The 24,304-nt window shown below is 41.0% G+C and overlaps 1 protein-coding gene across 6 annotated transcripts in view; it reads right to left on the bottom strand.

The window, feature by feature from the left end:
* MAP4K3 (mitogen-activated protein kinase kinase kinase kinase 3) overlaps positions 1–24,304 on the bottom strand; it is a 90,495-nt gene that overhangs the window by 64,099 nt on the left and 2,092 nt on the right. For all 6 annotated transcript variants that reach the window (XR_012834764.1, XM_075749569.1, XM_075749570.1 and 3 more), the window contains exons 2-5: positions 14,529–14,586; positions 11,310–11,400; positions 4,348–4,412; positions 2,039–2,094 (exon numbers count right to left, since the gene is read on the bottom strand). Coding sequence is in view for 5 of the 6 variants with exons in the window: in XM_075749569.1 (XP_075605684.1) it covers positions 2,039–2,094; positions 4,348–4,412; positions 11,310–11,400; positions 14,529–14,586 (270 nt within the window). In the remaining variant the exon portion in view is untranslated. The remainder of the gene's footprint in view (positions 1–2,038; positions 2,095–4,347; positions 4,413–11,309; positions 11,401–14,528; positions 14,587–24,304) is intronic.

The following is a 24,304-nucleotide window of genomic DNA, read 5'->3' as shown; positions in this document are numbered from 1 at the left end:
TTTACAGACCGCTTTAAAATATACAAAAATGGGTCCATGGATAACACTTAGAAAATATACACAAAGTAGCAAGTTTTCTTCTCAGAAGCAATTTAAACATATTAACCAAGAAATCTTCCCACACAATAAATAATGATTTCATAAATTCCATTCTGAACTATTGAAACACTCCTCCATAGGCCAAGAAGATTATGGATTTGATGCATGGACTATTCAGCAGATAAGGAATTGGCTGGAGAGTAGTGGTCAACAGCTCAACGTCCAGATGGAGATCAGTGACAAGTGGTGTCCCTCAGGGGTCTGTATGGGGACCGGTACTGTTTAATATCTTCATCAATGACATAGACAGTGGGATCAAGTGCACCTTCAGCAGATTTGCTGATGACGCCAAGCTGTGTGGTGTGGTTGACATGCCTGAGGGACAGGATGCCACTCAGAGGAACCTGGACAAGCTCGAGAAGTGGGCCCATGTGAACCTCATGAAGTTCTACAAGGCCAAGGGCAAGGTCCTGCACATGGGCTGGGGAAATCCCAAGCACAAATACAGGTTGGGCGGAGAATGGATTGAGCGCGGCCCTGAGGAGAAGAACTTGGGGGTGTTGGTGAATGAGAAGCTCAACATGACCCGGCAACGTGCACCTGCAGCCCAGAAAGCCAATTATATCCTGAGCTGCATCAAAAGAAGCATGACCAGCAGGTCAAGGCAGGTGATTCTCCCCCTCTACTCTGCTCTCATGAGACCCCACCTGGAGTACCATGTCCAGGTCTGAGGTCCCCAGTACAAGAACGACATGAACCTGTTGGAGTGAGTCCAGAGGAGGGCCACAAAAATGATCACAGGGTTGGAGCACCTCTCCTATGAGGACAGGCTGAGAGAGTTGGGGTTGTTCAGCCTGCAGAAGAGAAGGCTCCAGAGAGACCTTATTGCGACCTTTCAATATTTAAAGGGGGCTTATAAGAAAGATGGGGACAAACTTTTTACTAGGGTCTGGAGCAATAGGACAAGGGGTAATGGTTTTAAACTGAAAGAGAGTAGATTCAGACTGGATATAAGGAAGAAATTGTTTACAGTGAGGGTGGTGAAACACTGGAACAGGTTTTCTAGAGTGGTGGTAGATGCCCCATCCCTGGAAACATTCAAGGTCAGGTTGGACAGGGCTCTGAGCAACCTGATCTGGTTGAAGATGTCCCTGCTCATTGCAGGGGGGGTTGGACTAGATGACTTTTAAAGGTCCCTTCCAACCCAAACTATTCTGTGATTCCGTAACAACTAAACGGTTTAAAGGTTCAAAACCCAAAACACTCCCAGATGTCACATAAAACTTCACTGTAAGGAAAAAAAAAGCCATGTCCTGTAAGTCAGAAGTCAGCAATCTCTGGCATAGCATAGCGAGATGCTAAGTGGCATGCAAGGGAGCTGGCTCAGGGACAGAGCTATCTTGAGAGAGGCAGCAGCTCTCAACTGATGGCATTCAACAGATCTGCATTCACTACAAGCCAAGAACTGCTCTCACATGGAAGCAAGACATCCACCAAAAAAGCCGTTTCTGATTCAGTTTTACTGGTGAACTGAACCTTTAATTTAGGAAAGAAAATGAAAGCTAGCATACCAATGAGGAGAGGCTGGTGACCTTAAGTTGAACATCTCAAGTACACAGACTTTTTTTTTTTTCTTACTGGCACAGATCAACTATCAGATATGCAAAACTGAGTCTCTAAGTTTTCCTTCGAACTTGCAATAACTAATTTGTACCACAAATATGGATTAATAAATATGCTGCTTTCTCCCTTAAAAAATATAAATTAACAGCAGAAAGATTATGACAGTTTTCTTCCAATGATCTGTGATAATCTGAGGTTATGCAATTGTACAAGTCAGTTCTAGGCTATAATACAGGACCTCCTTAAAAGTTTGAGAAAAATGCTAAGCCATCCAAACACTGTACTTCCATAGCATCACAAGTATTTGTAGCTTTCATTTTTAGCTTTTAATACTTTTACATTAAAAGTCAATCACAGGAACCTGAGAACATACTACCTGTAGTGTTTCTCTGCTAACATAGGCAATCTGCTGTTCTGAAAGTGGTCCAGTCACTGAAATGGAAGGGGAAAAAAAAAAATAATTCTCAAAATCAGGTAGGATACTGATCATTCCAAACCCATACCTCAATTATTTCCATTCACACTGATAGGATCTGACACTAGAAGTCTCCAAGTAAAATGTGCTTAGACTTTCCCCCAGACTGAACATCCAAAAGACCACCAAACATTTTTTAAACTCAAAAATGTCTAGTCCCATTGGAATTGAAACTACTAATTACTTTGAGATTTATATATGGAGGGAGTTAAGAGGAACAAGAAACAGAAGCAGTGATTTAAGCACAACTTTCCCCTGCACAAACCCATTGTGTCCTTCTTTGCAGGGTTGGACTTCCAACCCAGTGACTCAGAGCTGCAGCAAACTCCACTCAGTCCCCTTTGAGCCCCAGGAAGTTCCATCTACCCTTTGCGAACTGCTGTCCCCTTTCGTTCTCCCCGCTCCCATGCAACCTGCTCTCTGCATGAGCTACCAGGACTGTTGCTCCTGGGCCTGCCACACCATGCACCTTCTCAAACTCTCCCTCTGAGCAGGCTCAGCAGCTTCCCAAGGGAAGGAGGAGTCTTCCTCTCCCTCCAGGGTCCCACACTTCACTCAAGTCTCTTAAAGGAAAACAATTAAATTCTGAACAAATACATAAACAAAACACTGAACAGCAAGCAAGGAATGGCCTGTGACTTGTCCCCAGTCACTGGACTTTGATCTTGAAATTAAAGGGGTTTAGGACCAGGAAATGCAGTCCTCACTACAAGCTTCTCAGGTTTTGCAGAGAAAACAAAACAGAAAAGATGGATGGGGTTTCTCAAAGGAAGCTGAAGGAGTAGAGAGTTAAAAATGAAGTAAGATTTAAGCATCTAACTGCTTAGCTTCTACAAAACCCACAACCATAATATAAATTAGTACCATGCAATATATATCTTCAAAACAGGTCTAGATCCATCTTCCCTTTTCTGAAACAAAAGCTCCAAACCCACACAAAACTCTGTTAGCACTCAGAGTACATATTTCTAGGCATGTCTTTATTTTGAGAAATTTAATTCTGATTAACTTAAATGACTTAAGATTACAGAGACCTATAGTTCAACTGGAATAAGACCCTTTGGAACATAATTAAGATCAGAAAAGAACCTTCCACTCTAACTACCAGCAGAGAAGCCAAAAATTAGCTGCAACAGGAAACTGCTCCTGTACAACATCTGTTCAGGCATTTATGTGGCATGAGCTCATTTCCTATTTTACAGGTGTTTCACATAACAAAGCCTATCAGACACGATGTTTTTATCAACATTAGCAAAGATGTAAAGGATCAACAAGGTCATGCTCAAATCACTACACCATGAGCACGGCGCGAACTTGTGAATTGGTGCCTTGTTTTAATTGCACCCAACTTAAATGTAAAAAGGTATACAAGCTGTTTACGCAGAACAGAAAGATGTGAAGATTCTAACATGTAAAATCTTCACAATTCAGAATATGAGCGGATTTCTTGTCTGAAAAACATCACCTGAGAACCACAGAGCCATTACTCACGGCATACTCCTTTCCTAAGCAAGTCTTAATTCCAGGGCAGTAAAATCCCTCAAAACTGATTTTGTCTCTTGAGAACTAGCAATCAATTGACTGATCCTCTCTTTATGCAACAGATTCACACATGCCCTTTGTTTCTTTGACCACTCATTGCACTTAAGCCTAAAGCAAACACATAGGCCACCTTTGCTTTTCACATGTCAAGCATCCAGCATGAAAAAAAAAATAAAAGACCCTCGTGGCACTACTGCTATACAAACATACAAAAGATTCCTGTTTACCAAAAGACAAGAGCATCTATGCTAATCAATCCACTTATCTAGGTATCTGTAGGCAGTGGTACAGATTATACTAAAGCAAACTTCAAAAACTCAGAAACAAAATGGCTATGAAGTAAGACAGCACATCAGGATTTTTTTTTTAATTATTTTTACAATACAATATTGTCTAATTTTACAGTCTTTGAAAAGTAGTGCTGGGTATATGAGCTACTGAAGGAAGGAAATAACTTCTGCTCAGAAAACCCCCACTACAGCTAATTTTGTTTAAAGAAAACCAAACCCAACCAATTAAATAAATACATAAGCTAAAATTTACCTTCAATGGATTATTATGGATATCAAATTTAGGATTCCTCCTCTCCGATTCCAAAACACTGTAATCATCTCCATTTTTGAAAGTAAGCTTTACTTAGATTTTAAGGAATTACAGTCTTGACATACCATGATAAATATCTTGTAGAGAGCCACCTCCACAAAACTCCATGCAAATCCATAGCTTGTCTCGTCTAAAAAGTGAACAAAACCATTCATTAGCTGTCAGATTTGAAAACCGCACCTATAAGTGAGAGGACTCAAACATTATAAAGCACAATATAACAAGCTCTGCATTATGAAAAGTACAAGTCAAATAATGAGTATGACTTAATCTTTATGTGACACTTACTGTCAAAATAGTAACTAAAGAGAATACCCAAATATTCCAGGGTTTATTGGAGTAATAGAAACAGTAGTAGTGAAACATGCACCCTGATTTTTGTTCAAGATCTACTATGAAAATGAAATATATTTTTACTGAGGAGCAGAAACAAAACAGACACGGGTTCTTATTTCTTCCTCATTTTCACTTCTCCTACACATTTTTCAGAGCAGAAGAATTAACACAAACACACACAAAAAGAAACAAACCCAAAACAAAAAGCCCTAGGATATCTCTTAATTTATTTCACAACAAATGGAGTGAAACTCTAGTGCTTCAATCAAAGCTAGGCATAGTGGAGCCCATGCTGTGGTTAAGTGCCTTCTCAGATGAAGTCTTTTCCCTCAAAAATACCTATGGATATTTTTGGTGGCAGGGGTCAGAGGGAAGTTCATTAGATTTCCTCTTACTAAGGGAATCCGTTCAGTTTGACTCACTATACCTCCATAAAAGGTGCTTTCCAAGAATAGACAACAGGCTGAAGATTCAAAGGTATCTTCTATTATGGACACTAAATTCTATTTTCACTCAGTAACTTTCACTGGTAAGACAGATGTACCACATGTGGCCACAGAAAGGCATTTTGGAGAGCAGAAAATCTGGGGCTTGCCTAGTCATTCCTGGCCATCAAAACACGCAGGAAAGAAAAATCGCAGAAAAACTACCTAGGGCAGATTGGGACACAGGACAACTCAAGGAAAGTCTGATGATTTTTCTGCACCTTGTCCATGACCTTGAGTTTCCTGCATTCACAAGGTTCTGATGGAATAGCCAAGAGACTCCTGTGGGCAGTGCCAACATTTTTGCAAGTGTTTTGCAAGGCAAAGTTTTCACAGAATCATAGAATGGTTTGGGTTGGAAGGGACCTCAAAGATCATCTAGTTCCAACCCCCCTGCTATGGGCAGGGACACCCTCCACTAGACCACGTTGCCCAAAGCCTCATCCAACCTGGCCGTAAACACATCCAGGGATGTGACTGCCACAACCTCTCTGGGCAACCTGTTCGAGTGCTTCACCACCCTCACAGTAAATAATTTCTTTCTAACATCCAATCTAAATCGACCCTCCTTCAGCTTAAACCCATTACCCCTTGTCCTGTCACTACACTCCCTCATAAACAGTCCCTCACCATCTTTCCTGTAGGCCCCCTTCAGGTACTGGAAGGTTGGAATTAGATCTCCCCGGAGCCACCTTTTCTCCAGGCTGAACAACCCCAACTCTCTCAGCCTGTCCTCATAGGAGAGGTGCTCCAGCCCTCTGATCAGCTTTGTGGCCCTCCTCTGGACTCGCTCCAACAGCTCCATGTCTCTCTTGTACTGGGGCCCCCAGAGCTGGACGCAGTACTCCAATACTTGCAGTTTTACAATGCAAGTGCTGAGCTTATCCCAAGCTGCAAATTACAAGTATTTCTCACCAGCAGGTAACAGCTAGAATAGCTGCTGCTACAAGAAGAACTGTCTTTCTTGGATCTTCTCCCCTTTTACTTCCGTAGTCCACATGGTCCTCAAAACTATGTCCCTGTTGCTTGCTCTAGTGGTGGGAAAGGTATTGTTCAGGCATTACAGACATTTTAAGCAATGAAGTCCCCTGGCTGTTAACTCCATACATTTCTAGGGGTTAAATAAAGCATCACTTGAAATAATATGAGGGCTTTCCACTGAAATAACCGATCAAAGTCAGACACAGAAGCAATGTAACTACCTGTGAAAGAAAATAGAATTATCAATGGCAGCAGGGGAACATGAGTGACAAAAAAGCACTGAAGAGACAGACATCTGCAAGTCCCGTGCTTATTCCCCATGTAGCAAAAAAGATAGGCCTGTAACGAAGGCCTACTTATATGTGTTAAGAAACTATTCATTATTACTTTAGGTAGAAGGCTAACAATTCTTACAATGACTACCTGCTACACATCATGATAAAAAGGAGGAACTACAAGACACTTCAAGGTCCTTATGTACGTACTTTTCAGAAAGGGAGGACACTAATTCCCTCCAGGAGCATCCTTATCTTCCTAAGGCATATAGCAAACAATTACCAACACTGAAATACTGAGAAACTAGGGGAAAGGTAATTTGGGCCAGGGTCGCCATGACCACCGACCCATAAGCCCCCTACCCAAATTATACCACCTACTCAAAAGATAGAGGCGGAGAAAGGAACTGAGCATGCATTCTAGTTTGCATACCAGGTGAAGAAATATGAACCAATTATTGTAATGGGGAGTGTACCACTTTGTAATCTTTGTAACATTTGTGTATAAATATGACAAGAGAACCAGCGTTAGGTGTGCCTGATTAGAGGAACTATCCTCCTGACACCCAGCGCTGCAATAAAAGGAAATGCCTCCTTCTTAATGCTAAATTGGTGTTAAGGAGTTTTCTTTTATTCCCAAATTTCGGTGACACCCACAATGATGCAGGACTCGGGGACGCTTTGGGGGGCCCTGGGCTCATGAAAGCCACTCTTTCCCATGTGGCTGCATCCTGTTTGATGTCTTCAGCAGTGTGGAAGTGGGAAAAAGCCAGGACAACCCCAGCAGTCTTGGGACAGCAGCAGAGCACCCACTAAGTACATGATGAAGTAGGTAAGTGCTGTAAATTCACACCTTCCCTTACTGGGCATTGACTTCCCAGTGTGGAAAAGCCCTACAGAAAAGAAAAAAAAAGCCCACTATAAGAGGTTCGAAACAGGAGACTGCATTTCTAATTCACTACCTAGCCTTTTATTACTGTGCCTAAGTGCTTTGAGACAGGTGAAGATCCATGTAACCAACAGTAACAGTGTACACAGTCGTCAGTGTCTGCAGAGCATATGGCAAGTGCAGCAAACAAAACAGAGACAAGATCAACAGTACCATTTAGCCTCTGCAACTTAACACCTAGGCTAACAGCAAGGCAGAAATTTGAGTGTCTCAAAAATCCATACGTAAACAGAAGAAAAACATCGGGAACAATATGCTGTAAGTGTCAAGTATAGAATGGTGGTATTTTTCTTATTGTTCTTAGCATTGAAAGATACTTTGAAAACAAAAGGTCAGACAATGAGAGGCCTCAAAGACAGCCATCTGATTGCCCAGACAAGAGAAGCACTACACCAAAGAAAGGGGAGGGGACCAAGCAAGAGCACCAGATTGTGTCAAAATACACACTATATTTGCCAAAATTTAATTCTGGGTCTGTAGAGGTATATTTTGATACCCTGAGATAGGAAGAAAACTGTTTTTTTAACAAAAAAGCATCCCCAGCCTGAATACAGCATCATGAGAAGAGGCACTATTTCAATCTAAAAATTTTAAAGAAAGTTGAATGCAACAATAATATTTGTTCACAGTCTGTTTTCACATAAAACTCATCAGAAACAGCTTTTTATTAATCATACTAAGCAATCTGTTCCCACTATGACTAGTTAAAAAAGCAGCTGGTAAGACAACTGGATACATTTGACAGTGCTTCCATAATGCAAATAATCTCACCTCCAGAAACAAACACAAATGGAACCGTCACATTCTGGTCAGAAGTTCGTATGTCAGAAAAACAGCCCAGGGTAACTTCAACAGCACTGCAGAGCCCCAACCCTCCCCTCTGCCATTGCTCTCTTACTACTTTATTCTAAATTTGTTTTCTGAAAATGTTTATAGCAATGACTTTCAGGTTTGTGGAGCATGCCACACTTAACGTCACACATCAAGAAAAATGTCGACACAACTTCCTTCCCAGTACTGCAGATAGGTACAAAAAAAATAATCATGTGCAGTGGAGAACATCTTAACACACAAAAATGTGCTCTATTCCCAAGCATAAACAGTCTTTGAGGTTGGGAGGAAGATTAAGGAGGTGCAACAGGAGGGTGAGACACTATATGGTCCCAGCCACACAACTTTCAGAATATGTAACATCCATTTAAGAAGCTTAGTCACCATAACATGGAGCTTCCACATACTGCCTTTAGGAGATCACAAGATCCCTTGCCAACTTTACCACCTGACAATCAGTAAACTGCTGTCAAACAGACTAGTAACTCCACAAATTCTCAAAAAAAAAATTAACATGACTTTGAGGTATGTAGCAGTGTTAAGAATTGACAGTTCATGCACAAGAAAAAGCCTGCCAGTACTGCACAGAATGGAAGTGACACACAATTTAGGTTAACCTTCAAATATTAATTAACCTTAAACATTCAAAAATGAAGTGCAGGCACTCCTAGTTTGGAATACCAAGTCCCTACGTGCACACATGCTCTATCTACACGCACAGCCGCACAAACATGTGCATAATGCAGCTCACAGACCAGCTCAGCATTAAAAAAGCATTCAGGCTGCCAAGACAAGCACCCTTCAAGATATGAGATGCCAGAACAGCATGGCCTGTTGATTTTATCTTCAGACTTTGATCCCTTCCTGCACATATATACACAAAAAATGCAAACAGTACACAAGAACACACTCCCAGCCTCGCTCAGTGTAGCGTGCAGATGGTGTTCATCTAATGGGCTAGTCAACAACTTATTTTCCTCTTCATTCTCATACTTCCAGTGCATTTCCACTTAATCGTATTCTGAAAACACATTTTCTCTTGGAAACTTCCTTCACGCTCCACTTTAAACTATGTCTTTTAAGTACTAATATGACCAACTTTTCCACTACAGACCTTTGAAACAACTATAAAGCAAACATAATTCAAAACACAGATTCTACTGACTTAAATTGCATCTGTCAGCATGCAATACTTTCAGTCATCAGACAAAAGCTAGCAAGATACTCATACTGAGAAAGATGTGCAATGAACCCCACCAGAGATAAAACATGGTTTTAATGAGTGTCCAGGGCTATTCAGGACACTGAATACAGGAGGCAGGGAGAAGAAACTCCTCAGGATAGCATTAGTCAGCTGAGCTTCTGCATAAGAACTCTCCTCATCTAGCATTTATTGTCAGGACTTTCTCTCTTCCCCAGCACTGCCTCCAAGTTCGGACACACTCAACTTCTCTAATTTCAGTTTGCTCCAGCTACACAGACATTCAGCATCAAGGTCACTAGGAGCACCACAGAGAACTCCATGCTTGCCATTTCAACATCCTGTCCCAGCTCACTCCAGAGCAAAACAAGGAATGCTCAAAAATGGACAAGCAAGCCAGGGAGCATGTGTTAGCTCTTCTGTAGTACTGCAAACATGCACCAAATCACAGTGCTGGCTGGAAAAGAAACAGTAACTGGGACCTCCCCAAGCTCTAGCTGATCTAGAATGAAAGTAAAAGAAATGCAGCATTTCAGAAGATAACTTAGTCAAATTTAAAAGGATTTTTAAGAGGAATAGATGCACTCCAAATACAAGAGCCAAATTCTGTCAATATATTACTGCTTCAAAGATGGTAATTTTTTGTTGAAAGGCTTAAATGCACCAAGATTTTTCATGTGAAAATACCACCTGCATCTTCCCACTCCCAATCCAAAAGCACTTGGCCGATACTGCTGAAAAGCTTTTGGCTGCAGCAGATAGCCATCATGGGGAATTTCAGCTGGAGTTGCTGAACGTACACATACGAGTAACTCAGCTTGGCTTCCTCCCATTATGAATAGGGTCTACCTTCACAGCATGCAGAGCTGTCACGTCCCACCTCTACTGTCCCCGTGCAGACAGAAGATATGGGAATACCTGAGAGGGTCAAGAAGGTTCTGCCGCAAAGAGCATCACCACTTTTCAGAGCCTTTTAAAAGCTTTTTAGGCAAATCATGCCATGTAACAAAATTATAACATTAGATTCACAGAATCCAGCATTAAAAAGTCTAGTCCTTGAATATCAAGAAATCACTATATCTAGGATAAAACATTTGTCAGGATGTATTAAAAGTAATAATAGCAAACATTATTAGAAACTAGCCATCAATTTTCTCAATACTGAGACTTTGTATGGAGTACGAGTTTACTGTACTTGTAACAAGGAAGCATAATACCTTACAAAGGAATTACACATAAGAATGAGACAGAACAACTTACATATACTACATTAAGTGTCCTAAACAACTGCAGCTCAAGACAGAAAAGCAGAGCTAAAATATCAATCATTTTTATATTTCAAAACAAATCAAAACCACAAATCACCAATGGGCTTTTTAAAGGCTGCACAGTTTACACTCTTAGGCACTGCAGTATGAAATGGTTATTAAAACTTAACACAGCACTACTACACTTAAGGAAAAAAACAACAATTTTTTTCCTCCTTATTTCCCCGTAATATTCAATTTTGAGTTCTCGGACAATTTTACATGCCAACACCAGTTAAGTCAGAACATTTCTGAGAACCCTATCTGTATTATACAATATTTATACTTCCCAAAGTTTTGCAAATTTAAGAGACATTTTGGTGAAACAGATTTAAAAGATACTATATACACAGACTCTTTCTTCATTCTTGTAATACTTCTGCTTAATTTCCCATTTATGTATTAAATTCAAAGCTTTTAAACGACAACTCATTTCCAAGGAAACATGACTACATGGTCACTGAAAGATTTTGCTAAGAAAAACATTATTTACAGAGAGACACTGTAGTACACAGAACAGATTTTAAGGTAAATGAAAAAGAAATATAAAAGTGAATAATACTTATTTGGTAAAATATGTTTTGCCTAAGTCACCTTATAGACTTGTCCTTTACAAGGAGATAGAGAAGAATTTTTAAGTGAGCAAAAGAAACAAACTGTACCTGAGATAGCTGCCAAAATAAGCAACAATGTTTGGATGTTTACAGTCTTTCATCATAATGATTTCCTGCTGCACAACAGCAAAATCTTCTCCTGAAAAGCAGAAGAATGAATATTTTCATTGGCCTGGTTCATTCTCATATCGCAATGAGACTTTCAATACATGTTTATAAAATAAACAGTTTGAGTAATTAAAAGTAATTATCTGCCAGTTCCACAGACATACAAAGTAGCTGTAAATCAACATTTGTCAGCAAGGGCTTAGCAATAAGTAACTATATTCTTAAGAAGTTTCATTCTGATACCTGATACCTCTTATGATACTGGCCATAGCTCTTTCTAAGTCTTTATTTTGCCCGAGACCCTGCTTTGTCCATCTGCATATGCCCTGCCAATAGCCCAGGTTCTTAAAAACAGGACAAACTTTGCTCTTTTCGGCCACGTGTCCAATACCCATTAGATCATCTTCCTGAGCCAAAACCACTCAATAGCACACTGCTGCGGCAACTTTTCAGTAAATTTGTTAAGCACATACACATACAGACTGTGCATAACTTCTGTCCAGATAAAACACTGGCACAGATGTGGCATTTATCTGAGTCTTACTGTTTGTTACCTTGGTTGTACCTGTCTTTCTATAAAAAGTACTTACAAGATGTGTCCACAGAGAAAATCACCTCTGACACTGAAAACCCAAGAGAGACATTTTTGGTTTGGGGGTGTTGTAGGTAAGTCTAGGTAAGTTAAAGAGGGAAGGAGAGAGAGACACTAAGATGTAAGAGAATTTTGGTAATGTATTTAACAGGCTTTTTAATTCTTTAAAAAAAAAAAAAAAAAAAGAAATACATGTCAAGTGCTCTTCTGTAGTTCAGTATCTTACACTGGGGCTCCTCTGAAATTTCTTAAGTCATAAGGGCAAATTATAGCTAGTCTGGTATGTTATTTCTAAGGAAATTCTTCTGAAGTTTATTTAGTTACTAGACATACACAGTTCACAAAAAACAACTCATTCTTACTAACCTCAAGGACTTCATAGCTGAAACAAGCCTGAACGCCTAAAATAAGCATTTAACTTCAAGAATAACTTACAATAGTCTTTAAGCAAGTTGGGGGAAAAAAAAACCAAAACCCAAGAAAATTCAAAGTATGCAAAAATTCTCCTTTTAGTGTACTGCTGTGGCACTCCTCAGCATAACTCCAAAGAGCTTTTAAACCAGCAGCCAAAGCTATTGTCTAAAAGGCTGAGTATAGACACTGAGCTCATATTTATCAATTGTTGCAACTTCTCAAATATGGCATTTCAAATGTAAGACAACAAATTCCAACAGAACTGGCTATGCTATTACCTAAGAAAAGATGTTTTAAGTTTTTCCCAATATATCAACATGCTGGTGATCTATCTATTTGGTACTTTTTAACCAGAAATCTGATATTCACGTGTATTTTATTTAACTGAAAGCAAATGTCAAACCACAGGCCGCAAGTTAACGTCGTAACAGACCATCTACTCTCCATGGTGTATTGCTGACGGCTTGCTGCATCCTGGCAAGACCTTTACACATGCAAACGCTGAAGAGCAAACAAGAAATTACTTCAACATACAGACAGGTGTGTCTGTAAAAGGACATGATTTCTCCAGTATTTGGCCAGTGCTTTCATTGCATCAAAAGTAGCATAAGCTTTAGAGTAAGTACCTAAACGTTATCAACCCTTACTGTTCACGCTGTCCTCTGATGTGCAACACTTGCACAGAAAGCCAGTGCCACGCTTCAGGAATGCGGATGCTGCCCGTCTGAAGCTGTGAGTCAAGCCTCTACCACAACTGGAAGCAATAACTACACAGAGAAACTGAGCTCGCTGAGCATAGAGAGGGTAGCTAAAGCACATTATTCTCTGTGCACCACTCAGGCAGCCAAAGGCTGCCAAAAAGACCTGATTTGGCTGCAAGATGCCAGTTGCCCGCCCCAACAGCACGGCACGAGGGCAAGTTACCCCAGCTGCAGCACGTCCCCAGGCTCTGTCCACAGCCAAGAGCACGCACACAAGCACAATTCTCCGAGTCGTCCTAAAAGATGACCTATTTTAAAGGTTGGCATCACCCGAGTCTGCTTGGATCATCCTCATCCAAGTCCTGGGGTTCTTTCCTCACTACACAAGTCTCCTTCCCTGTTTTATCTTTACAATTCTGTAGGGAGACACAGCATGGCTGCTTGTCTTAGCTGGACTGGTAACCCACGTCATGTATGGCCAAGTGCTCCAGCAATAGGCATGGACATAAAAAGCCAAAGCAGCAGAACTAGACAAGATAACATGAGACCACAACTGTGAGTATGAATAAAAGCAGTGTGATGAATGTACACTTTTGGAACTGGATAGTAACATCCTGTCCTGTCTTGAATTTGGTTTTTTTTTTTAATATCCAAACATTATAGACACAAACCATTTCTAATCACTTCCAGAATTGTAAGAGAAAAAAAACTGAAGTGGGCAGCAACTTCCTTCCCTTCTCGCCTCTATAGACCTTAAGGATCAAACCAGGCAGTAGTTAAAGTATTTCCCTCCCCAACATTAAATCTTGAAATGGAACACCAACAGTTACAAGTTAAACAGCAAGTCTGGACATTTTACTTCCAAGATTACTGTACTCTTGTTCACCAACTCTAGCCATATGAATAGATCAGCACTTGGAGGCTGATAACTGATCTGTAGGGCATATGTACTTTGTGAAATGACAACATAAGCACAGTTCAAGCATAAATCTAGCATACAACATCATCTTAATCAGAGTCTCCAAGAGAATTTCAGGAAATGTACTCAATTCCCAGATACTAATGCTCACCTATTATTACACCCTTCCTTCTTTTTATTTCTCTCTCTATTCTCTCTTCCGGCAAGTTCTCTTCTGCCTTGCTAGCATCTTAATTTCTTTTGTTCTATACTGGGTTTTGCATCACATGGGTTGAAAACATAGTACTTAAGACAAACTCCCCAAACTCTCACTGAAATTTTAGTCACTTCTTCAACACTTCTCCAATTACCTTTTTTTCTCCACACCTCACTTGTCATGCTTGTTATTTCCTAGAACAGTGTATTTTGTCCTACAGTAAAAGGCAACAATTATCCCTTCTTTCAGTAAGTGGACTCAAATGATTTTGTACAATTGTATCTTAGGCATAAAAATATTTAGTTTCCGTGGCCTATGTCAGTTAAGATATACTTACCTGGTTCTAGTTTTATTACTTTAATTGCTGCTAGCTCACCCGTGTTGACATTTCGAGCCTACAAAAACAAAACAAAAAGAATATTTAGAGAGCAGAACACAGTAATCAGCTCTGCGTTCCCAACTCAACATTCTCTGACAACACGGAGTCAAAGAGCAACTGAGATACACAAAGGTCTAAACCAGTGAAACTATGTGTTGGGTTGTTTGGGTTTTTTAAAAGCAACCTTTTAAAACAAAAACAACCTCAGAATGAGCCAATAAATTTAAACATCTTGTATATTCACATTTCACACAAGGTTAGAATTTTTCTTTCCAAATAGACCATGCATTCATTTTTTATTGGGCTTAGAGCATATATTTTCATTTGATAAGCATCATTATTGAGTTCTGTTTTATCCAAAACACTTATTTAAAATAATGTCTGTGCTCAATGACGGTGAACCAAACAGCAACAATTCTCTTAACTAGCATGCTTTTCTCCTGTATATGTTTGCAGGAAGCATTCTTCCAACAAAACTTCTCATCCTGGATTTATTTTCTAACAACAAAGCAAGCTATCTCAAAAAAACCCAAAAAAACCCCAAAACACTAGACAGCTAATTTGTACCACAATCTGAAGCTTTAAGTAGGCTCAGGAAACTCTACCACACAACAGTCCTAAATCATACAAGCCCTCAACCATGCTGTATTTCCGTATTAAAATCCATAAACAAACTGACTACTGAGATACCGACTGCAAAGCAGTTATACACAGATCTCATAGCAGACAAGCAGGGCCCAGGGAGCATCAAGGGCTGCACCCTGTACCGTATGTGACTGCTTCCAAGACTCCCACAAGAGCGATGCAACGCTTCCTGCTCATTTCACTACACGCCCCTTGGTCCTTACTCTCCACCAGAGACAGCATCCTCCTTTCTGCAATGGGGCAAAGAAAAGAAGCCAGCAACAAAGGAGTTAGAAAGCTTTCCCCTTGTATACATAGCAGCTCTGTGGCCAACTTCAGCAGCAATTACTCAGCAGCTAAACTGCATTTTGTATGGGGCTCTGTCATGCTGAAGCTTATGCTCTACTGAGCAACCAAGGAAGCTAAATGTATTAAAAGCCATTAAGAAGCAACAGCAATGATGATAATACTGATTTCTCTTCTAGAACTGTTGCATTTGACTACTAACTGAAAACTGAGGAGCCATTTGCCCAGTGCTTTCAGGATACTTCCATGCCCCCTGCATCCAGCTATGGGGAGAGGGCAGCAAAGATGTACCCCAGCACCAAAGCTGCAGCTCCTGAAGGATGCTCAGCTACAGCCTCTTCTCTCCCCCAGGGAGTCTTGGTACCTGGAGCTGCACTGTGCCGGACCACTGCCGCACTAAATACTGTGCCCTCTCTACCCCCTAGACAGGGCACAGAAGGTGAGACCAGTCCTGGTTTTGGGGTTTTTTTTGGCTTTTCCCTCCCATCCACTTTCAAATCAAAAAAAGCCAGAATTACAGAATTTAATGATGCAGATAGATGCCCAGCTGCTAATGGTCTCACTTAAGTCACTTTAGGAGGTCAAAGGCTCACACCTTTTATTGATTGGCCACGAGACTCACCACATACTGTAAGGTATCAATTCTTAACATGGCAGCTCGACAGCTAGTTGTGGAACCACAAGTGGAGGGAAAAAAACCCTAAGACTTTAAAAAATAGCCACCAATAATTCTGGAAATAAATGCAATGTGTATTCCTGAGTCCAGAGATCTACCCAGGTCGTTCCTAGCACAACCAATCTCAAACCTCTCACTGTTCCTTGGTGTGGCAATGCTCTCCTGCAATGCTGGGAGTACTGGCACAAGCAAACAATTTGCAGGCAGATGGTTATGGATAGATCCTGAGACCAGTGGGAATCCTATAAAAATCAAAGAATAGTCCAAACCAGATAGATAGACAGATAAATGAAATAACAGCTAAAATAGGAATTTTCTCTGGGAGCCTTCCCTGTAAGTGGTTATTTGCTCACTCCATGGATGGCAGCAGGGTCTCCACTCATTGCTGTATGGTAGAACAAAGACACTAACATTAACATTTAACAAGAACATTAACAGCAAAAATAGGAGTGAGTTCCTTTTATCTGTGCCAGAGAATGAACACAACAGGTAAGAAAGTGGTGCCACTAAAGCATGAGCTAAGATTTTTATTCCTTATTTCTTTTCCCAACACACTCTTTTCACAGCAAGAAACAAACACAGAGGCAAGATGTTCATGAATCAAAGGTCGGCATTTTTCTTAACCTCCAAGACTACCAAGAAAAATTACTTAAGCTTTAATGAAGACCCGAGCTCATCAGGGAGTCTTGTTAGTACTTAAAGACCTGTTTTGGGGCAACTTGTACTAGCAAGACAATCAATGAGACACAACTGCAGTGGATACAAGTGAGGAGATCCTGAAGTTATGCATCCTGCATGCAGGTAGGATGTGCAAGACAAGGTGGAAACATTTCACAGGCTTCAGGAACATTGCTAGTCTAACAAAAAATGTTTGGTAATTTATTTTTTATTTTTAACAATACTTTATCCAGCTGTCAGGCATTTGTTTCTCTGAGTATGGCTCCATAAGTCACTATGGTGTGCAGAGTGCTAAAGTAACTAAAGCCAAGAAAGAAGGTGGATAGGAGCTAGTGACAATTTCAGAACAAATCCGGTTAAAACATATGAGGACAAATCCCAGCCAAAGGACTGGAGTCTGAGCAGCAGGCAGCCTTGCCAAACCTGCGCTCTTCACACCTCGTGGCTGATTCGTCCCCCTCCCATCGCTAAGGGATTTCTTCTCTTAAGAACAGGGCATTGAAGAACTGTTGAAAATCGTGGGCAGGAAAGAACAAATGTGTCTTTTCACCTTCAGCTTTGGCATTGCTTCCTTTCTTCAACACCAGCAATAGTGAGACTCTTTGGCCAGCTGGCCAATCTCTGGACTGGTCTCTCTGCCTGGGCTCACAAAAGCCAGAAAGGAGGAACAAAATCTGAGTTGACACAGGTCACCAAGGCCCTCTGGAACAGCAGGCTATCAACTGCTTCAGGGCACAAATTGTTACTTAAGAAGACATGACTTGAAGTCAACAATCTGAATAGATCATCAGTTTGCATCCTATTCCATTTGGGTTATTAGCAACGAAGGTGTTCTCACAAACAAGAATAAGAATTGCCTCTGTTAACCTGGGTATTAAAAAAAAAAACAAAAACAAAGAGATCATCCTGACTGTAGGGACACAAGGGTTCCTTGCAAAGGATGAGGATTAGATATCCTGACAAGTTTTACAAGATTTCATCAAATGGCTTTGAAATCATCAGTTACAAAACAATTCCTTGCCTAAGCTCACAGGAGAGAGACTGAGAAAGACTGAAGTACTGTATGCTTTTCAACACATGTTGGCGCTGGCTCTGACTCTTTGAGGGTTGTTGCGTACATACCATACAATAGCTCAGTACAATGAGGACACTGCCTCATGCTTTTATTTAGCATCATCACATTAAAGTTGCCAATTACTCACAGGTTTTGAGATTGAAACTGGAGCATCAATAAGGAATAGCTGGCTGAAGAACAAACAAGTATTTTTCAGTCTGCAAATGCAACCCAAAATTTCAAAGAGGCTCATGTAAGAAAACACACGTTCACCTTTTTCTTTCCACTTGCACCATAAGCGCTCTAACTTCCAGCCTTTCTGATGATGAGGTTAACAGCAATAGCCAAGAGTTCTTCCTCCCATCCCTGTTTCCATCAGCAGGAGCCTGCAACTAATTCCTTCAAATGCAGATTTCACTATGTCAATGGGAACACATTACACAGGTTTTCCAGAAGCAAAGATCAGCCTACAATGCCTGCATCTACATGCTGTCACTTTACTAGACACATGCACCATTTATACGATGTCTGCTCTGGAAAATCATATAGAGATCCTCATTCTACCAGCAGCTAAAAGAATGATACTCTTCCAGAGATCTAGATTACCATATGGAAGAATTCAAAAAAATTCACCAACCGCTAAGTCAAGCTGGAGAAGCACTACCTAATTAAACAGAAAATAATTACTAGTGTCTGTGTGACAACAGCAGGATATCATATCAAAATGTTATATAAAAAACTGCCACCCATTATGAACAAAAGCTAGAAAAATCCAGTTTTGCTGTTATTCCATGACACAAAAATTAATTAACCAAAATGCCTCGCAATCAGAAAGACCTCATTACTCTGAAATAGAGAAGGAAAGAGCAATGGAGCAGGCAGTTCTTGGATGGGCTCTATCAGGTAAAACCAGCCGAGCATGAGATATGCATGGTGTGTATCTGAAAAGAAAAGGAGGGGAAAGAAGAAAAGGAGGAAGGCTAGTATTTAGCATTGCCCTTAACATATGCCACAACAGTAGATTCATGAGGAGAGGTGTGTGCAGCTGAACCAGTATAGACACAAAACCCAAGGTCCAAGGAGGTAAATCTCTTGCCGACTTTGTATTTGTCCTTCAAATGGAAGTTGGTCATATAAAGCACATAATGCTGCAACAAAAACTAGGCCAAAAAGCAAAGTCTAAGACAGTAACAACAACAGAGCGCTTCTGGTTTTGACTACTTCCTATGTGAACAGTTGAATAAAACGCAGACGAGCAACTTCCAAACAAGTTGCTACTTCAAGGGATAACTTGTCCCAGGTCACAGACAGGCTTCCTGACCACAATTAGCTCTGCTCTTCAGGAAAACACACCAAAATGCCTCCCCAACCCCCTTGCTTCCAGCCCTACAGTCATCCTTTTCAGCCTCTCTCAGACCCACACAACTGCCCCATGAGCTGATTCAACTCTCTGAGCCAGCAGAAACCCACCTGCCTTTTTTTTGTTTTCAGCCAAGTTAGCCAACTGCACCAGGCTGGGCATCATACTGAGAGCCAGAGCTAATGTGAGGTAAGCAACAAGACAGCCAGGAGTAGGGTAGGGAATCACCACTCTCGACCAACATCACTTCAGCCCATCCTACGAAGTCACAGCTGCAATTCACAGGAATTGAACTACCATGAATTATGCTAAAAATAGTTAGGTTCCACATTCTGGTAGGAGGCATGATACCAAAATGCAGCAGCTATAAGTTTAGAAAGCAATGCTTTGATAAAGGTGACGTTAAACAAAAAGATCTGAAATGAAGGCAAACAAAAATCCCTATGCAAGGCATGGATCATTGCTTAAGGAAACCACAGTCACAGAAACTAAACCGGTAGTACTTACTCAGTGCAGTAAAAACGGGATGGCAAAACATCCACCCCTCTCTGCCTGCCTGACAAGCTTCAAAAGACAATTAAAGCTGAAATAGAGATCCTTCAAAACATAGACATTTATTCCTAGTGAAGTCAAAAAGAGCTTCAATAGTTGTAATATCAATCAAGAAGAAAGGAGACTAAAATGCCTATCAAAAGTGCACAACTAAAAGGCACAGTTTCAATACTTCAGAAGCAGTAAAGCTGTAGAACTGATGCCTTACTGGATCACTCCAGGAAAGAGGAGCAAGGGCACGACCTGGAGGGAAGAGATTTCTGCGTAGGACTCTGCAAAATGGGAGATCATAAAAATTCAGGTTCATCTGTTCTGGACACATTCCCTTCCAGCAACACACCTGAGTGCCATCAGAAACCAGAGACTCCAAAACACAGTTGAGAACAGAAAGTGGTAACAGTCACCAGATGTTCCCCAGAGATACCCACAGAATCTCAGAGTTTCGGTGTGAGGCAGCTGAGCTAGGAGATATGTCAATTCCCTCACCAAAATGAATGCCCACGCCAAAGGGCTGGGGAGCAGAAAATCAGACCTCTTCCTTTTTTGAAAGGAGACCTCAAGCAAAGCACACCCTATGAAGTTCTGTGTCTTCCTTTGTTAACTGGATGAAGCCATAAATGACAAAAAGAACTGAGATAAAGCAGACACCTTTGCAGGAACAATAATCTCACTAATTATCACAACTATTTGAATTTCAGTAAAGGAGAAACTAAAAGAAGGGCTTTTCTTTCAGTAAGATGCTGAAAATCTTTGCAAGGGTCCACCCATGTGAGATGAATGACCTGTGAGATGGCAAATGAAGTTCAACCTTTGTTAAATCAAAGCAACGTGGGTTTTTTTCCCAAGATACGCTGTGATATAAATGAATGGTATGAACAAAAGAAATAGACCTACAATCACCTCAGAATATACTTCAAATCTATGTGCAGTTACCACCAAACCCAAAGGTATTAGGAGGGGGACAAACAGGAAAATTATAGCATTAATATGGTCTTTGTCAGAATATTGCGTGCAGCACTTGCAACCCGAATCCTAAAAGAATGGCATAAATTACAGAGGGCCTGGGAACAGGGATGATTAGAATGGCAATTTCATAACAGGACACACAGAAATCTTTCTAAAAAAGAGACAGAGAAAACACAGAGCAAACTAAATTAAGCAACCACCTCATTTACCTCTAGGAATATTTCCTGAAACTGAGCAGGACAGAACAGTGTCTCTTTTCCACAACCAAAAAACATAATTCCTCTTTTACATTTTGCTGACCACCCTACTCAATTAAATTATTTCAACAGTGAAATACAGAAACACAAAAGACAGAAATTACTTGTACAACAGCAAAACCAGTTTTCATCCTCTCTAGCAGGTGTCATTTTGGATGAGAAAATTTGATACAAAAAGAAAGTGAAATTTAAGAATTTTCCTGACATGTAATCTCAATCAGAAAAGCAATTTTGCTATCAGTCTCTAGACTTTAGATGAAGCTAAGTTACTTGACAAGTAAGTTCACTGAGACACGGGTAACAAAACCATGCAAATGAAAATGTGACATGCAACACTCAAGAATACTCAACTCCAAAAAAAAAACCCCACTATCAGCAGATCGTCTGCCCATGTTTTGTTACAGATACATCAACCATCTGACAAAGTAGTAACTTGATTTCACCATTAACTTTAGCTGTCTTGAGAGGAGACATCTCTGGACAAGGGAACAGATTTTAAGTCCTTTGTTTTACTTAAGCTTCTAATGAGAACTTTGTAATAGTAACGTTTTAGCTAGCTATCATGGCAACATAGCTTCACTGAAAAAAAATTTAAAAACCCAAGTATCGTCTCTCAGACTCTCACTGAAAACAGTGTTATGTCCAGTGTTTATATCCCTGGGATACATTAAGAACTAAACAACCCAGATAACACTTCATCTCCTACAACAAACTTGAACTGGTGCTAGTTAGAAGAGACACATGATCGCTCACTGAGCATATTTGACACAGAGCTAATGGCACGAACAAGTTACCCATTACCTTTCTTGTGATGCATTCATTATCTTCGCCAAGGCCTCTTTGAAAGCTGAACTTCAGTGGGAGTGCAGATAATGATAAAAATATTGTTTTAAGCCAAAAATCCATCCTTGCAGTGCACTAGTACATTTCCAGGTACCAGCTAAACAGCTGAGCTCATAGCAGCAGGATCATGTCAATCTGACCCATATCCTCGTACCCTTCGAGTCTCAATAGTTCAGGCCATACCACGGGCTCTCACTTCCAATTCAAAAATCTTCAGAGTGGAAACTCTGCCTCTTTTTTTTTGTTTGTTTTTTAATATATTAATTTATGTTTTTAACATGCCCATGCCCTGTTGTAGCTCAGTTCAATTAAAACAGAGCAAGGAAGTAGATGCCAGTGTGCTCTGCTTTCAGCGCCTCAACACTTTGCCAGGAAAGCCGGCTACAGAAAGGTCAGCATTCAGCAAGAATGTCAACATAACAAGACTGTCATCTTACTAAGGCAATAATCCCTACCTACTAACAGCAGAAACACCTCCCTACAAGGATCTCCCTGCTAAGGAGGAAACACACAATTTACAAAGAACGGTTTGAAGCTGCAAGAATACATCCAATGCTTGGATCCACTTTGCTGAAATCCCACCACTGACGAGCACCATTGTCACATGGCTAATTTCAACTTCGCGCAATTATTTCATCAACCACAAAGTTCACCTACAGATGACAGGATGAAGGAAATTAAAGAGGCTTTATGAAACTCCTCACAAATTTAAGATAAAGCCCTTGTAAGCTCACGTGTGGATGATATGTAGGACTACATTACTTCCTCTTTGTCACATTAAAAGTAACCAGCTTTCATTACTATTTTTGGGCTACTTTCATGCTTCACTTTGAAGGTGCCTTGAGCAAGACCTAGCCTCAAAAAGAAACAAACAATAGAATCATAGAAACGTTTAGGTTGGAAAAGACCCTTAAAATCATTGAATCCAACAGTTAACCTAACACTGCCAAGTCCACCACTAAACCATGTCCCTAAGCACCACACCTACATGTCTTTTAAATACCTCCAGGGATGGTGACTCAGCCACTTCCCTGGGCAGCCCGTTCCAGTGATTGATAACCCTTTCAGTGAAGAAATTTTTCCTAACATCCAATCTAAACCTCCCCTGGTACAACTTGAGGCCATTTCCTCTTGTCCTTTCACTAGTTAATTGGGAGAAGAGATCAACACCCACCTGGCTACAACCTCCTTTCAGGTAGTTGTGGAGAGCGATAAAGTCTCTCCTCAGCCTCCTCTTCTCCAGGCTAAACAACCCCAGTTCCCTCAGCCGCTCCCCATAAGACTTGTGCTCTAGGCCCTTCACCAGCTTTGTTGCCCTTCTTGGGACATGCTCCAGCACCTCAACATCTTGTAGTGAGGGGCCGAAAACTGAACATAGTATTTGAGGTGCGGCCTCACCAGAACAGAGTACAGGGAGACGATCACTTCCCTAGTGCTGCTGGCCATACTAGTTCTGATACAAGCCAGGACACTGTTGGCCACCTTGGCCACCTGGGCACACTGCTGACTCATGTTGAGCCAGCTGTCGATCAACACCTCCAGGTCCTTTTCCGCTGGGCAGCTTTCCAGCCACTTTTCCCCAAGCCTGTAGCACTGCATGGAGCTGTCATGACCCAAGTGCAGGACCCAGCACTGTTCAACCTCATACAGTTGGTCTTGGCCCATCAATCCGGCCCATCCAGATCTCTCTGTTAGAGCCTTCCTACCCTCAAGCAGATCAACACTCCCACACAACTTGGTATTGTCTGCAAACTGACCGAGGGTGCACTTGATCCCCTCGTTCAGAGCATCAATGAAGATATTAAAGGGAACCAATATTGAGCCCTGAGGAACACCAATTGTGACTGGCCGCCAACTGGATTTAACTCCATTCACCACAATTCTTTGGGCCTGGCCATCCAGCCAGTTTTTACCCAGCAAAGCGTACACCCATCCAAGCCATGAGCAGCCAGTTTCTCCAGGAGAGTGCTGTGGGAAATGGTGTGAAAGACTTTACTAAATTCTAAGTAGACAATATCCACAGCCTTTCCCTCATCCACTAAGTGGGTGACCTTTTCATAGAAGGAGATCAGGCTAGTCAAGCAGGACCCGCCTTTCATAAACCCATGCTGACTGGGCCTGATCGCCTGGTTGTCCTGTACATGCCGCATGTGGCACTCAAGATGATCTGCTTCGTAACATTCCCCAGCACTAAGGTCAGATTGACAGGCCTGTAGTTCCCTAGATCCTCCATCCAAGAGGAAAGCACATCTCATTTTCCCTACACTGTCCACAAACTCATCAGAAAGCACTTACCTCTCTCTCATCTAGAAGAAATAGATAATTATAATACCAGCCCAGTGTATCCTGGTCCTGATATATCAGCTTGTATCTCAGCTGTCACAGGCAGATTGTAAATATAAACAAACCCACTCTGAG

The sequence above is a fragment of the Balearica regulorum genome, chromosome 3 (assembly GCF_011004875.1).
Source record: "Balearica regulorum gibbericeps isolate bBalReg1 chromosome 3, bBalReg1.pri, whole genome shotgun sequence".
Classification (NCBI taxonomy): Eukaryota; Metazoa; Chordata; class Aves; order Gruiformes; family Gruidae; genus Balearica; species Balearica regulorum.
This window is presented reverse-complemented; position numbering and strand designations above follow the sequence as displayed.